Genomic DNA, 15765 nt, shown 5'->3' on the forward strand with positions numbered 1-15765 from the left:
GCCAGTTGTATCTAAAATACCTTTCTCCTGACCTGAACACGAGCTGAAATCCTTTTCTGAAGAAAGAGTAACATAACAATCCAGGCATGATTACTTAGGCCAGTATCAATCAATGTGGTGTTCACCCTGTATGTTTTAAGAACAAGCTATGATTTCATGACAATATCCAATTTTCAATGTCCATGAGAGGAATGTGGTTAGCGCCTCCGATTCAGCATAAACATTCAGAATGAAACCGCAATGCATGCTTTCCAAAATGTTTGCAGTTAATTGAATTTCAACTTTATTTTCTTATTTTTTATGTGTTTAGTCCAATCCCTCTCATGCTAACCATCTCTCAGTGCCAGGAAGAGACCCATCCCCTACTTCCGTCCCAGTCCTTCGTCCAGCAGTCGCTCTACCAGCGTATCCTCTTGGAGCAGCCTCTTCACAAGGAGTCGCAGCCTCAGCCCCAGCCCTGGCCTCTGCCTCAGCCGATCCAGGAGTAGAAGCCGACGAAGAAGTAGGAGTTACTCCTCCTACAGGAGCTACAGTCGCAGCTCGTCTTGGAACTCCATCTTTGGGAGTCAAAGCCGGAGTCGGAGCTATGACTCGTTGGATGGTTACAGCAAGAACAAGAACCGGCGCTGAGTTATAAAACAGACTGAGGAAGAGGAGACTGACTTATGAACAGACTGAGTTAGCAACAGACTAAGTTATCAACAGACTGAGGAGGAGACTGCACTATGATTCCCCAAGTCAACAGGAGAACAGCGAAAGTATGGGGACATGTTTTCCTCTCTTTGCATCATTCCGTGTTAGATCTCTGAGCCAGAACCTTCAAGCAATTGTTTTTACCATACATTGAATTGCTTGGCAGATGAATTACCATTTGAATTGTAGCAGTGCTGTTCACATTACCCAGACAGAAACCACTGGAAATAGATAGATTGAATTTGTCTTTCGTTCATTTTTGTCCATCCCCAGTGGATTTGTAATGTCCAGAGACAGTTTGGTCCATCCCCAGTGGATTTGTAATGTCCAGAGACAGTTTGGTCCATCCCCAGTGGATTTGTAATGTCCAGAGACAATTTGGTCCATCCCCATTGGATTTATAATGTCCAGAGACAGTTTGGTCCATCCCCAGTGGATTTATAATGTCCAGAGACAGTTTGGTCCATCCCCAGTGGATTTGTAATGTCCAGAGACAGTTTGGTCTATTCCCAGTGGATTTGTAATGTCCAGAGACAGTTTGGTCCATTCCCAGTGGATTTGTAATGTCCAGAGACAATTTGGTCCATCCCTAGTGGATTTGTAATGTCCAGAGAGTTTTGAGTTTTGTCTTGTGACACTCTTCCTCTGACGTCCATGAGTGAAATGAAGGATGAAGGAGCACCGTTCATTTTTACCCTCTGATAAACTCTTCATTTCATAACAACTCTTAGGTTTAATTTATGATCTGGGATGTGCACTAGAAAGGTATTTTGGGACAATTTCAGTAGGTTTGTGAATGTGTGTATTTTCAAACGGCGTGTTTTTCAGAAAGAGTAGGAAAAGGTGTGTTGCTTCTCTGATCCCAGCTCTTCAGAAGGTAGAACACAAACATTCCTCCTCTGAGAAATGGAGGAGGAGGTAGGAGGAGGTAGGGGGAGGTAGAGGTAGGAGGAGGAGGAGGAGGAGGTAGGAGGAGGTGGTCCCGGTGGCAAACAAACTGCTTGTCAGCTCAAATGCCAGTTTTATTTATCCCCTGATCAAGTGGAAACCATTTGAAATGTCATTCCTTGTAAAATGATGGTGAATTAACATATCACTCTGCAGAAGGCCAAGACTGAGAAATGGGTTTGTCATGATCCAGAAATCCTGAAAATGTCCAGGAAAGCATTATTTTCCCTAACAACCCCAAACGACAATGAACAATTTGGATATCTAAATTGCAACACCTGGGGTAGGGGTTAAATGACAATTTAAACACTGATTAATATGTAGGTTGTCATATTTTTTTCATTCATCTTGGTGGTTATCTATTCATGTATTTATTTATGGTTGATCTTTATGTGTTCTATGTGTTCTATGTGTTCTATGAGTTATATGAGTTCAATAACGTCTATGGGTTCCATGGGTTCTATGTGTTCTATGAGTTCTATGTGTTCTATGAGTTCTATTCCTTTGACTAAAAGGACTAAATAAGAGACAGTGTTGAAATGTTTTACTTTTCCCTTTGACAGAGAGGAAATTCAACATTGGATGAATCTACTATTTTAACGGTCTGAAATAGCACTGTAACATCATTTGCTTGAATTGAATGAGTTTGGTATTTCAGAACCTCATCGGTCTTGTTTTGTTGTCTGTCCGAAGGACAATATAAAAAAAATGTTTGTGTCATGCATACTTGTAACGTGTTTACAATCATATTTCTGCATTTGTGTCACCTCTCAGTAATGGTATCTGTTTGTTTCTATGCAACACCATTATGCCACTGGGGTTCTACTATGTCTATGATGTAATTTTAGGGTCTGAATGAAGAAAGTTCCAGTTTAAACTCTACAATGGACAGTCTGAATGCCAGTCTGTGCTTTCACGCCAACTCAATGTCATCCATTGAAAGTAATGGAGTTGGCAAGAGACCAAACAGATCTGGGATCAGGCTACAATAAACAATGTAATGGCATATAGATTCAGACAATACTACTTAAATGTTACTTTCAACTATTCCCCTCTTCTCTTTTGAAGGGAATGCTATTTTCTTCAGAGGATGTCCTATAAAAAGCCACAACCGAGACTACAGAAAAAAAGAAAGAGGAAACTAAAAGCTTGTGTGTCAGAGAAGACAACCCCAACCGTGACTTTTAGCCTCAATGAATAGTCTGCTGCACTTGTTAAAAGATATATTAAGTGGGCTCGTAGTGCACTGTTTGAATAACATTAGTATCTAGAACCGCTGCTCCTGCCCGTACTGTATATCATTGAAATTGTTTTATTTCTGCATTATGTCTAATCTGTCACCTTGTATATCTTCGTTCAGTATGTGCGCCAGGCAAGAGGGTCTGTTCTCTATGCATTGTACTGTATAATCATCTGAGGTCCTTTATCTGAATGTTCAACAACTTGTCCAAAAGTATAGAGATATTGGGAGGAAGATGACAAGTATTTTACATAGTAATTATGCTTTTGAGGTGAACCACTCTCCCTCGTGGCCCTAATATATAATTCCATGAGGTAAAGTGTAAACTGTGAAATGTACATGAATATGTAATTACTGTGGTGTAAATATGCATCGGCACTGTATACATTTATTACATGAGGGATGAGAAGTATAATTAATTTAGAATTTGTGGAATAGTCAATCAAATGATCAATGCATCTACACATGTATTGGTATGGTAAACTTTCTCACATGTACTGTGTGTAGATACATTGCCTCACTGTTGTCAACTCAGCTGTAAGCTCTTTGATTTTCCATCACATTATATGATGTGTTTCTATAATGGCCATTGAACTAGTTCTAAAAGAGAAATCATAGAGTATCAAGGCACAAGGCGAGACCCAGATGCAGACACAGGAGGAAGATGGTTGGAGTCTTACAATGTTTATTCATCCAAAAGGAGTAGGGAAGAGAATGGTCGTGGACAGGCAAAAAGGTTCAAAACCAGATCAGAGTCCAAGAGGTACAGAGTGGCAGACAGGCTCGTGGTCAAGGCAGACGGAATGGTCAGGTAGGCGGGTACAGAGTCCAGAAACAGGCAAGGGTCAAAACCGTGAAGACTAGAAAAAGGAGAATAGCAAAAAAGTAGGAGAACGTGGGAAAACACTGGTTGACTTGGAACATTCAAGACGAACTGGTACAGAGAGACAGGATTCACAGGGATAAATACGCTGGGGAAAATAAGCAACACCTGGAGGGGGTGGAGACAATAACGAGGACAGGTGAAACAGATCAGGGTGTGACAGCGAGCCAGGAAAACATTTGGGAAACTGGGGGGGAATTGAGAAATATTGGAAACTATATCAGTGGGTTATAGAGGTTTTTGTGTTTGAACTCCATCCCTGATCATGTTGAAAACAGAAAGTTAAATAACAAGGCGCATGATAAGACTGATGCTCCAGTGTGTTGAATGATTCAGTCTCTCATTTTCTCTGTGAACGAGCAATAATGTGGAGATAGAGAGCTAGGATGCGTTTTCCCACTGGCACACAGCAGGGTGTCAGTGTGAGCTTGACTTGTTGTAATGCTTCAGCTGAAATCGGATTGTCCTCCCCTTGAACCCTTAAAATAAACCCTTATCCCTCTTCCCATATATTGTGAGCAATTATTTATATATACAATAGATGACTGACAGGGAGGCGCTGTTTAGAAGCCACCATGCCTCCATCTTGGCACTCCCCCACCATTGTACGAAATATTCTGGAATCTATAGAAATGCATGTATTAATGTCTACAGTACATTTGTTTTTGATATGTTTATTATATTACAGACACTTTACAGACATACTTTTACATTTAATTATGTGAGCTAAACAAAAATAAAAATAAAAATTCCTTTAAGCGGTAATCAGCAGTAGAAACAATAACAAAACGTTTCCCTGCCATCGTTTGGGTAAAACGCTGAGGGATGGGGCTGGAGAAATGTAACCACTCTCAAATTCACAGACAGATGTGGATGCAAGGACTGACCATCCATGATATCAAAAGTATAGTTTTAACCATGTTTTGAGGATATACATTATTTGTTTACATTTACTTTGTTTACAAACATTGGAGTTAAACAAGCTTATATGTTGGGTTCTGATGTGGTTAGACAGTTGAGCTAAGCTCATGAGGCATTTATAAGTTATACTCTTCAAGAATCAATGGGTACATATCATTCAAGAATCAATGGGTACATATCATTAATTTATAAGTTATATTCTCCAAGAATCAATGGGTACATATCATTCTATGCCATACAACACTCAGTCCGTGGCCTCCAACTGCTCTTAAATCCCAGTAAAACGAAATGCACGCTCTTCAACCGATCGCTGCCTGTACCCACCCGCCCGACTTGCATCACTACTCTGGACGGTTCTCACTTAGAACATGTGGACAACCACAAATACCTAGGTGTCTGGTTAGACTGTAAACTCTCCTTCCAGACTCACATTAAGCATCTCCAATCCAAACTTAAATCTAGAATTGGCTTCCTATTTCGCAACAAAACATCCTTCACTCATGCTGCCAAACATACCCTAGTAAAACTGACTATCCTACTGAACCTTGACTTCGGCGATGTCATTTACAAAATAGCCTCCAACACTCTACTCAGCAAATTGGATGTGCCATCCGTTTTGTCACCAAAGCCCCAGATACTACCCACCACTGAGACCTGTATGCTTCATATTCGTCACCAAACCCACTGGCTCCAGGTCATCTATAAGTCTCTGCTAGGTAAAGCCCCGCCTTATCTGAGCTTAATGGTCAGCATAGCAGCATCCACCCATAGCACGCACTCCAGCAGATATATCTCACTGGTCATCCCCAAAGCCAACTCCACCTTTGGCCACCTTTCCTTCCAGTTCTCTGCTGCCAATGACTGGAACGAATTGTAAAAATCACTGAAGCTGGAGTCTTAAAACTCCCTCACTAACTTTAAGCATCATCTGTCGGAGCAGCTTACCGATCACTGTACCTGTACACAGCCCACCCAACTACCTCATCCCCATATTGTTATTTCTTTTTTTGCTCCTTTGCACCCCAGTATCTCTACAGTATCTCTAACATAACTTATTTGAAAAGTCATTACTTTCTCACATTGCTCAACATTTTCTTAACATTTGTCAGAATTAAAGCGATGAATTTGTAGGGGCTCTCATCGGACTTCGGTTGCATATTTTCCACCATTTTCTTCAAATCTGAAAATGTTGTGAAACCACGCCCATTTTTCGGAAAGAATTGCATTATGGGCCCTAAAAGCACGGAAATAGTGTCCACTGATTGTATACTTCGTATTTTGGCGAATGTAGTACGACATTGGCATACTAACTATATCGATACTATGACCAATAAGCATAATACATACTCAACGTACATCACAAATAGTATGGTTAGTGCGGTATGAGTATTCAAACACAGTTCAAAGGTATTTATTCAATTGTGGTGTCCATACAATGTGGTCTGAAACAACAATGAATAGAATAATATCAACACTATGGCAGGTTGTAGTAAATAAGTAGACAGGGCTAATGAAGGGGTTGCTGCAGTCACTATGGGAGATCTTTCTAGAGCGCCCGGTTAAATAAGAGCATTTTTTTACTATGTAAATCAAATCAAATCCAATTTTATTGGTCACGTGCACGTGTTTAGCAGATGTTATTGAAGGTGTAGCGAAATGCTTGTGCTTCTAGTTCCATTGGCAGCAATATCTCACTAGTAATATCTAACCATTTCACAACATATACCCAATACACACAAATCTAAGTAAAGGAATGGAATTTTATTAAGAATATAATTTTATTAAGAATATAATTTTATTAAGAATATATAAATATATGGACGAGCAATGTCAGAGCGGCATAGACAAGATACAGTAGAATAGGATAGAATACAGTATGTACATATGAGATGAGTAATGCAAGATAGGTGAACATGATTAAAGTGGCATTATTAAAGTCAATAGTGTTCCATGTATTAAAGTGGCCAATGATATCAAGTCGGGTGTATGTAGGCAGCAGCCTCTCTGTGTTAGGGATGGCTGTTTAACAGTCTGATGGCCTTGAGATAGAAGCTGTTTTTCAGTCTCTCGTCGCTGCTTTGATGCACCTGTACTGACCTCGCCTGCTGGATGATAGCGGGGTGAACAGGCAGTGGCTCAGGTGGTTGTTGTCCTTGATGTTCTATTTGTCCTCCCTGTGACATCGGGAGGTGTAGGTGTCCTGGAGGGCAGGTAGTTTGTGAGAAATATATGTGTACACTATATAAGTCTAAACTGAAATGTAGATTTATTTTTTTATTGCGCTAACTTCCTGTACGTGGACAGTATGTGTTACTACATTACACAACCTCATGTTTTGACCACATCGAATTGATGATAATTGCACACTTTTTACCTCAGATTAGTGATGTTAGTATAAACATTTATAGTAACCACAATGACACAAAATATATTGCTTAAAACAGATTAATATCATTGCTTTTGGACCACTGAGAAAAAAAATACTGTATTTAGCAATAACAAACAAGAAACAAAACATTGATCATCAGCTATAACAATACAGTGATTCATAAATTACATAGAAATGGCTACAATTGAATAATCTACTGTCGTCAGCTGACAGGCAAAACCTGCCTAACAGTAGTTTCTTAGGTAGCATAAAAACGAGTGCATAAAATGCGGTACAATGTCAGACCAGTACGAAAAACATATGAAAATGTATGCACCTACTACTGTAAATCGGTCTGGATAAGAGCATCTGATGAATGACTAAAATGTGAAATGTAAACATGATTAAAACATTCACAACTTCGTCAGAAAACATAAGGAAATAAAAACTGTAATTACAGTTATTGCATTCACGCACAGCGAAAGATGCAACTGTTAGAATAATATTGGTATAAAAGTAGAGATTCCCTGCACAGCCACAGGTGGCTATTTTAAGCAATAGATTTTGTGTCATTGGGATTACCTTATAGGTCACATCACTGCACTCTATACTGCTCTGTAAACGGGTCATCTCTGTATACTCATCGCAAGACCCACTGGTTGATGCTTATTTATAAAAAACCCTGTTAGGCCTCACTCCCCCCTATCTGAGATATCTACTGCAGCCCTCATCCTCCACATACAACACCCGTTCTGCCAGTCACATTCTGTTAAAGGTCCCCAAAGCACACACATCCCTGGGTTTCCCTGGGTTGCTCGTCTTTTCAGTTTTCTGCAGCTAGCGACTGGATTGAGCTGCAACAAACACTCAAACTGGACAGTTTTATCTCAATCTCTTCATTCAAAGACTCAATCATGGACACTCTTACAGACAGTTGTGGCTTCTTCGAGTGATGTTTTGTTGTCTTTACCTTATTGCCCTTTGTGCTGTTGTCTGTGTCCAGTAATGTTTGTACCATGCACACTGCCCTAACCCATCTGGACAAGAGGAATACCTATGTGAGAATGCTGTTCATGGACTACAGCTCAGCATTTAACACCATAGTACCCTCCAAACTCGTCATTAAGCTCGAGACCCTGGGTCTCGACCCCGCCCTGTGCAACTGGGTACTGGACTTCCTGACGGGCCGCCCCCAGGTGGTGAGGGTAGGTAACAACACCTCCACCCCACTGATCCTCAGCACTGAGGCCCCACAAGGGTGCGTTCTGAGCCCTCTCCTGTACTCCCTGTTCACCCACGACTGCGTGGCCATGCACGCCTCCAACTCAATCATAAAGTTTGCAGACGACACTACAGTGGTAGGCTTGATTACCAACAATGACGAGACGGCCTATAGGGAGGTGGTCAGGGCCCTCGGAGTGTGGTGTCAGGAAAATAACCTCACACTCAACGTCGACAAAACTAAGGAGATGATGATTGTGGACTTCAGGAAACAGCAGAGGGAGCACCCCCCTATCCACATCGATGGGACAGTAGTGGAGAGGGTAGTAAGTTTTAAGTTTAAGAACACATTACGGACAAACTGAACTGGTCCACCCACACAGACAGCGTCGTGAAGAAGGCGCAGCAGCGCCTCTTCAACCTCAGGAGGCTGAAGAAATTTGGCTTGTCACCAAAAGCACTCACAAACTTCTACAGATGCACAATTGAGAGTATCCTGTCAGGCTGTATCACCGCCTGGTACGGCAACTGCTCCGCCCACAACCGTAAGGCTCTCCAGAGGGTAGTGAGGTCTGCACAACGCATCACCGGGGGCAAACTACCTGCCCTCCAGGACACCTACACCACCCGATGTCACAGGAAGGCCATAAAGATCATCAAGGACAACAACCACCCGAGCCACTGCCTGCTCACCCCGCTATCATCCAGAAGGCGAGGTCAGTACAGGTGCATTAAAGCTGGGACCGAGAGACTGAAAAACAGCTTCTATCTCAAGGCCATCAGACTGTTAAACAGCCACCACTAACATTGAGTGGCTGCTGCCAACACACTGACTCAACTCCAGCCACTTTAACAATGGGAATTGATGGAAATTGATGTAAAATATATCACTAGCCACTTTAAACAATGCTACTTAATATAATGTTTACATACCCTACATTACTCATCTCATATGTATATGTATATACTGTAATCTATAGCATCTACTGCATCTTTATGTAATACATGTATCACTAGCCACTTTAAAATATGCCACTTTGTTTACATACCCTACATTACTCATCTCATATGTATATACTGTACTCGATACCATCTACTGCATCTTGCCTATGCCGTTCTGTACCATCACTCATTCATATATCTTTATGTACATATTCTTTATCCCTTTACACTTGTGTATAAGGTAGTAGTTTTGGAATTGTTAGGTTAGATTATTCGTTGGTTATTACTGCATTGTCGGAACTAGAAGCACAAGCATTTCGCTACACTCCCATTAACATCTGCTAACCATGTGTATGTGACAAATAAAATTTTATTTGATGTTTTGTTCTGCTACCATGTTGTGTTGCTACCATGTTGTTGTCATGTTGTGTTGTTACCGTGCTGTGTTGTCATGTGTTGCTGCCTTGGTATGTTGTTGTCTTAGGTCTCTCTTTATATAGTGTCGTGTTGTCTCCCTTGTCGTGATGTGTGTTTTGTCCTATATTTATATGTTATTTATTTGTATTTGTTTTAGTTTTTATCCCAGCCCCTGTCCCCACAGGAGGCCTTTTGCCTTTTGGTAGGCCTTCATTGTAAATAAGAATTAGTTCTTAACTGACTAATAAAGGTTTTAAAAAAATACATTTTATTTTCGACAGCAATAAAACGACAGGATTACAATATGATTATGATAGAGGTGACAATCCTTTTTTTTTGTAACCTTTATTTAACTAGGCGACCCTAAATGATTCTATTGGAAAAATCACTAACCCTAAAGTATTTTTTTGACTACGGCCAACTGTACAGACACACCGTAAATAAATGTCATACATACTGACAAACCTGACTCATTAGTTATATTGTTTTATCCGTATGGTGACATCAGTGTGTTTGCCCCTTGCTCTCCTGCTCTCCCCCAGCCTCTGAGTCTCCACCTATCATCTCCCAGGCTGCGCCTAAAGCCATGCGTTATTTTCTATTAAAAAGATAATGAGTCACTGGGGTATGGATGGTTTCAACGGACTGTTGGACTAGTGACACCATCCAGCGCTAATGGCTAAACTTGGACGGACAGGGAGGGGCTTCTTCTGTCAGCTGTTGCGTTGTGGCGCCCGGAGGCACCGCACACTTTCTGGACATTGTTGTGCACACTCACCGTCAGGGAAAACGGTAGACATATAAAACGGTCTTTCAGTCGATATAAGGTCAGTTCAACTCAAAGACCGTATTCAACTTCGAGGATACTAAGGGAAGGGATCGTCACAAGTCGATGTCCGTTATTTTGGGGTGATTCTATGCGTAACTGTCTTGAGCGCAACACTAGAAAAACATAGATAAACTTTTGTTTTTAGCAAATCATCTTGTTTACCATTTTTTTTCTCATTGTCTACTATATATTTATATTACTTTGGAAATTGTCAGCTTGGGGAGGGTAAACTTGGACAGAGCCAATATTTAAGGTGCCGCTTTTTTCTTACTTTTCTTATTTGGAGCAGCAGCCAGTTGATCATGGCAGAAGACTTCTACACTCTGGGAACGCTGGGGAGTAGGCAGAGGGCCCCCCGAGACCCTTTCAGAGAGAGTCCGTCACTGGCCTCTCGGTTTATGGACGATGACTTTGGGATGTCCCCTTTCCCTGAAGACTTGTCAATGGACTGGCCCGGTTGGGCCCGGCCTAGCCGGCTCAGCACGCGGCTTTCCGCACCATTCACGGGCACTCTGCGCACAGGGTTTCCACCAACGCGTGCATCAACTGGGCAGCCGCCTGTGTACAGCACGAGGTACAGCGAGTCCCCCCGCAGCTCTCCGACCCAGACGCCGGGAGAGCCGTGGAAAGTTTGTGTGAACGTCCACAGCTTCAAACCAGAGGAACTTAACATCAAAACCAAAGATGGGTTTGTAGAAGTATCAGGTGAGGACATATTCGTTTAGGCTCTATTCAATCTGTATCTCTGCGGCGTTACAGATTGCGCGATATAAATGTAAAGGTTATTTCCGATTGAGGCGTCATACTGTATGCAGCGTTTACAGTGAACGTAATCTCCGATAACGCGGGAACATTGTCTTTAAATTTCAATCACACTGTAACGCGGAACTTCCGCAATACGGATTGAATAGAGCCATAGCCCTACTTCAAATATACAGTAATCGACTTGAACACATCTAAGAAAAAAGGGTTTATTGTCAGAGTGCAGTTGCTTTGGGGATCAATAAGAAACATTAACAACTGTACTTATATAGGCTAGTGTTTCACATTTGAAAATGAAATGATATGCATGTCTCATACATGCAATTAAAGTACACAATAGACATGATTATTTACAAAATAGTTATATTCATATTTCAAATATGTACATCATATATTCTCATAGCCAGCTCATATGATAAGGATGTTTGAATACCCTACAACCTACAGTATATGGGGAAGTAGGGTCCATGACTTGCAGATTGCCAGCCCTGTTCATCAAGCCCAGGCACCTGTTCAGATGCCTCCAGAATCACTCACCCATGAGACAGATATAGATTTAAGTGAGGAAGTCCCATGACAACAGTCTCTGTCCAGAAGGAGACAAGCAACACACTGCTGTTAGTATTAGAGAATGTTTTGGACCTGTTATCCTGCCCGGTGATAGCTGACTAGACCCTTCAGTAATTATTTAATCATATGCTCTTGTTGTGCTACCAGGCTCTGATCCTAGGAACCAAATACACTGAACAGCTTGTTTCTGGAAGTATTATTCTGCCTGGCGATAGCTGATTGGTGCCTACACCCCCCTTGAGTATTTAATCAATTCATACAGTATAATCTTTGAGTTTGTTGTGTTACCAGGCACTGAACTGATTTACTGAAGTAAAATGAACTGAACTGTGCTGATTGTAGAACTAAATAAGTACAGGTGTTATATAAACCTCATATCCAGGGCGTCCATACCATCTTTGAGTTTGTTATGTTTTTACCAGGTCCTGAATGTAGGTTGAAATAGGTATAACATATATTTAAAGCTGTCCATGGCTTCTTTAGACTGTAGACTGAGTATTTAACGAACAACTGAAGAATGCCAGGTGGAATGGAAGTTACCGGAGAGAAGAGACTAGGCCTCATACGGAGCTTTTAATAAACACAGTGTTGGTGTGCCATTTGGGTCATTCAGTCAGCTAGCGCCATGGAGCTAAGGCCTGCCTGCCTCTGGGGGCTCTTCCTGACTGCCTGCCTGCCTCTGGGGGCTCTTCCTGACTGCCTGCCTGCCTCTGGGGGCTCTTCCTGACTGCCTGCCTCTGTGACCTGGCCTGTTCTAAGTGTGTGTCTGTGTGAGCATGTCATAAGCATGTTAAAGTCGGGGTTGACGTGGCCAGTCTGTGCTTTCTCTCATGTCATGTGTTGATAGTAACCGTCAAAAGTCAACCTAACTTTGGCTGAACAGAGTTTTTGCCTTGTAGTAGTTTCTGAGTTATCACAAATCAGTGTGTCCTTGGTGCTGAAGCAAAGAAAAAGACACTTTGAATGGATGTATATCATACTTGCAATTAAGAAACTAATGTGATATGACAAGTGCAGTCTGAGTGTGTTACCAAGGCAGTTAGGAATGTGACATCCGTACCACATGGGACTGAGGGAGGATGAGAGGCTCATGGAGACTGAGAGAGAGGCTGTGGTTGGTTGTGTTCTCTCCAGGACAGTTTCTATTCTCTCCAGACCAGAGCTGTGGTTATGTTTCTATTCTCTCCAGACCAGAGCTGTGGTTATGTTTCTATTCTCTCCAGACCAGAGCTGTAGTTATGTTTCTATTCTCTCTAGACCAGAGCTGTAGTTGTGTTTCTATCCTCTCCAGACCAGAGCTGTGGTTATGTTTCTATTTTCTCCAGACCAGAGCTGTGGTTATGTTTCTATTCTCTCTAGACCAGAGCTGTGGTTATGTTTCTATTCTCTCCAGACCAGAGCTGTAGGTATATTTCTATTCTCTCCAGACCAGAGCTGTAGTTATGTTTCTATTCTCCCCAGAGCTGTAGTTATGTTTCTATTCTCTCTAGACCAGAGCTGTGGTTATGTTTCTATTCTCTCTAGACCAGAGCTGTAGTTGTGTTTCTATCCTCTCCAGACCAGAGCTGTGGTTATGTTTCTATTTTCTCCAGACCAGAGCTGTAGTTATGTTTCTATTCTCCCCAGAGCTATAGATATGTTTCTATTCTCTCTAGACCAGAGCTGTGGTTATGTTTCTATTCTCTCCAGACCAGAGCTGTAGTTATGTTTCTATTCTCTCTAGACCAGAGCTGTGGTTATGTTTCTATTCTCTCCAGACCAGAGCTGTAGGTATGTTTCTATTCTCTCCAGACCAGAGCTGTAGTTATGTTTCTATTCTCTCCAGACCAAGGCTGTAGTTATGTTTCTATTATCTCTAGACCAGAGCTGTGGTTATGTTTCTATTCTCTCCAGACCAGAGCTGTAGTTATGTTTCTATTCTCTCCAGACCAGAGCTGTAGTTATGTTTCTATTCTCTCCAGACCAGAGCTGTAGTTATGTTTCTATTATCTCTAGACCAGAGCTGTGGTTATGTTTCTATTCTCTCCAGACCAGAGCTGTAGTTATGTTTCTATTCTCTCCAGACCAGAGCTGTAGTTATGTTTCTATTCTCTCCAGACCAGAGCTGTAGTTGTGTTTCTATCCTCTCCAGACCAGAGCTGTGGTTATGTTTCTATTTTCTCCAGACCAGAGCTGTAGTTATGTTTCTATTCTCCCCAGAGCTATAGATATGTTTCTATTCTCTCTAGACCAGAGCTGTGGTTATGTTTCTATTCTCTCCAGACCAGAGCTGTAGTTATGTTTCTATTCTCTCTAGACCAGAGCTGTGGTTATGTTTCTATTCTCTCCAGACCAGAGCTGTAGGTATGTTTCTATTCTCTCCAGACCAGAGCTGTAGTTATGTTTCTATTCTCTCCAGACCAAGGCTGTAGTTATGTTTCTATTATCTCTAGACCAGAGCTGTGGTTATGTTTCTATTCTCTCCAGACCAGAGCTGTAGTTATGTTTCTATTCTCTCCAGACCAGAGCTGTAGTTATGTTTCTATTCTCTCCAGACCAGAGCTGTAGTTATGTTTCTATTATCTCTAGACCAGAGCTGTGGTTATGTTTCTATTCTCTCCAGACCAGAGCTGTAGTTATGTTTCTATTCTCTCCAGACCAGAGCTGTAGTTATGTTTCTATTCTCTCCAGACCAGAGCTGTGGTTATGTTTCTATTCTCTCCAGACCAGAGCTGTGGTTATGTTTCTGTTCTCTCCAGAGCTCTAGGCCAGTCCAGCACTTTCCTTAGGTGTAGACGTCACACAGCGGGGGTATAAGGTTGCACATAGTTGGGTGGGACGGAGCAGAGGGTAGGGCAGTGGCTGCTTCGCTGACATTTAGCATTCAGAGCAGCTGCACAGACAGGAGTCATAAACAGGACTTCATTCTGTCCTTCATTCTGGAGCTTCCCAGATCTTTCTTTCCATTTCTCGCTTCCTCCCTCTGTCAGGGTTGGCGATTTCATCATCTGAGAAGAAGTAGGGTTAAGATGGGAAATGGGTGTTCTGCGTCATTCCTGTGATAATAATAAAGTCCTTTTTTTAGTTGCCTAATTAGGAATGTCAGTTAAGATCAAACTCTTATTTTCAATGACTGCCTACCAGGGAACAGTGGGTTAACTGCCTTGTTCAAGGGCAGAACATCAGATTTTTACCTTGTCAGTTCATGGATTCGATCCAGCAACCTTTCGGTTACTGGCCCAACGCTCTAACCACTAGGCTACCTGCTGCCCTTTTGAGTTGAATTTAATTTAATTATATGACCCACCCTTACACCAAGGACTATGTCTCAACTCCATGTTAACTTCTGGACTCCACAATCCTGCGTTTCAGATAACGACAGTGAGATTTTTGCCACATGACATGTTGTTGATTGCATCTCCCACTTATCAGAAGCTATGACCAAGCAAGAGAGATTACACAATTTGACAAAGTATCACTTGTTGGGGTCGTTGCACTCTGTTCATTGTATTTCATGTTGTTTTTCCCACAGGGAAACATGAAGAGAAGCAGGAGGAAGGAGGCATCGTGACAAAGAACTTCACAAAGAAGATACAGTGAGTATCCATAGATAACTGGAACAATAACAACAACAACAATAACAATAACAAAAACAATAACACAAAACAACAACTGATAAACCGATTCGCCTTTAGGATCACTTTACTTATTGCAGTCTCCCCAGTACCCACAGATTATCAGCAGTCTCCCCAGTACCCACAGATTATCAGCAGGCACCCCAGTACCCATAGATTATCAGCAGGCACCCCAGTACCCACAGATTATCAGCAGTCTCCCCAGTACCCACAGATTATCAGCAGGCACCCCAGTACCCACAGATTATCAGCAGGCACCCCAGTACCCACAGATTATCAGCAGGTACCCCAGTACCCACAGATTATCAGCAGTCTCCCCAGTACCCACAGATTATCAGCAGTCTCCCCAGTACCCAC

The 15765-nt window shown here is 41.9% G+C and overlaps 2 protein-coding genes across 2 annotated transcripts in view; both read left to right on the forward strand.

Moving 5' to 3' along the window:
- LOC139389804 (serine/arginine repetitive matrix protein 4-like) overlaps positions 1-1593 on the forward strand; it is a 114130-nt gene extending 112537 nt beyond the window's left edge. The window contains exon 12 of the mRNA XM_071136765.1: positions 342-1593. Coding sequence (XP_070992866.1) covers positions 342-630 — 289 coding nt within the window. The 3' untranslated portion in view covers positions 631-1593. The remainder of the gene's footprint in view (positions 1-341) is intronic.
- An 8659-nt stretch (positions 1594-10252) lies between these two features.
- The window catches only part of LOC139389342 (heat shock protein beta-8-like), an 11457-nt gene continuing 5944 nt past the window's right edge, over positions 10253-15765 (forward strand). Inside the window, exons 1-2 of the mRNA XM_071136018.1 lie at positions 10253-11167; positions 15306-15369. Of these exons, the coding sequence (XP_070992119.1) occupies positions 10765-11167; positions 15306-15369 (467 nt within the window). The 5' untranslated portion in view covers positions 10253-10764. The remainder of the gene's footprint in view (positions 11168-15305; positions 15370-15765) is intronic.

Source organism: Oncorhynchus clarkii, chromosome 30 (genome assembly GCF_045791955.1).
Source record: "Oncorhynchus clarkii lewisi isolate Uvic-CL-2024 chromosome 30, UVic_Ocla_1.0, whole genome shotgun sequence".
Taxonomy (NCBI): domain Eukaryota; kingdom Metazoa; phylum Chordata; class Actinopteri; order Salmoniformes; family Salmonidae; genus Oncorhynchus; species Oncorhynchus clarkii.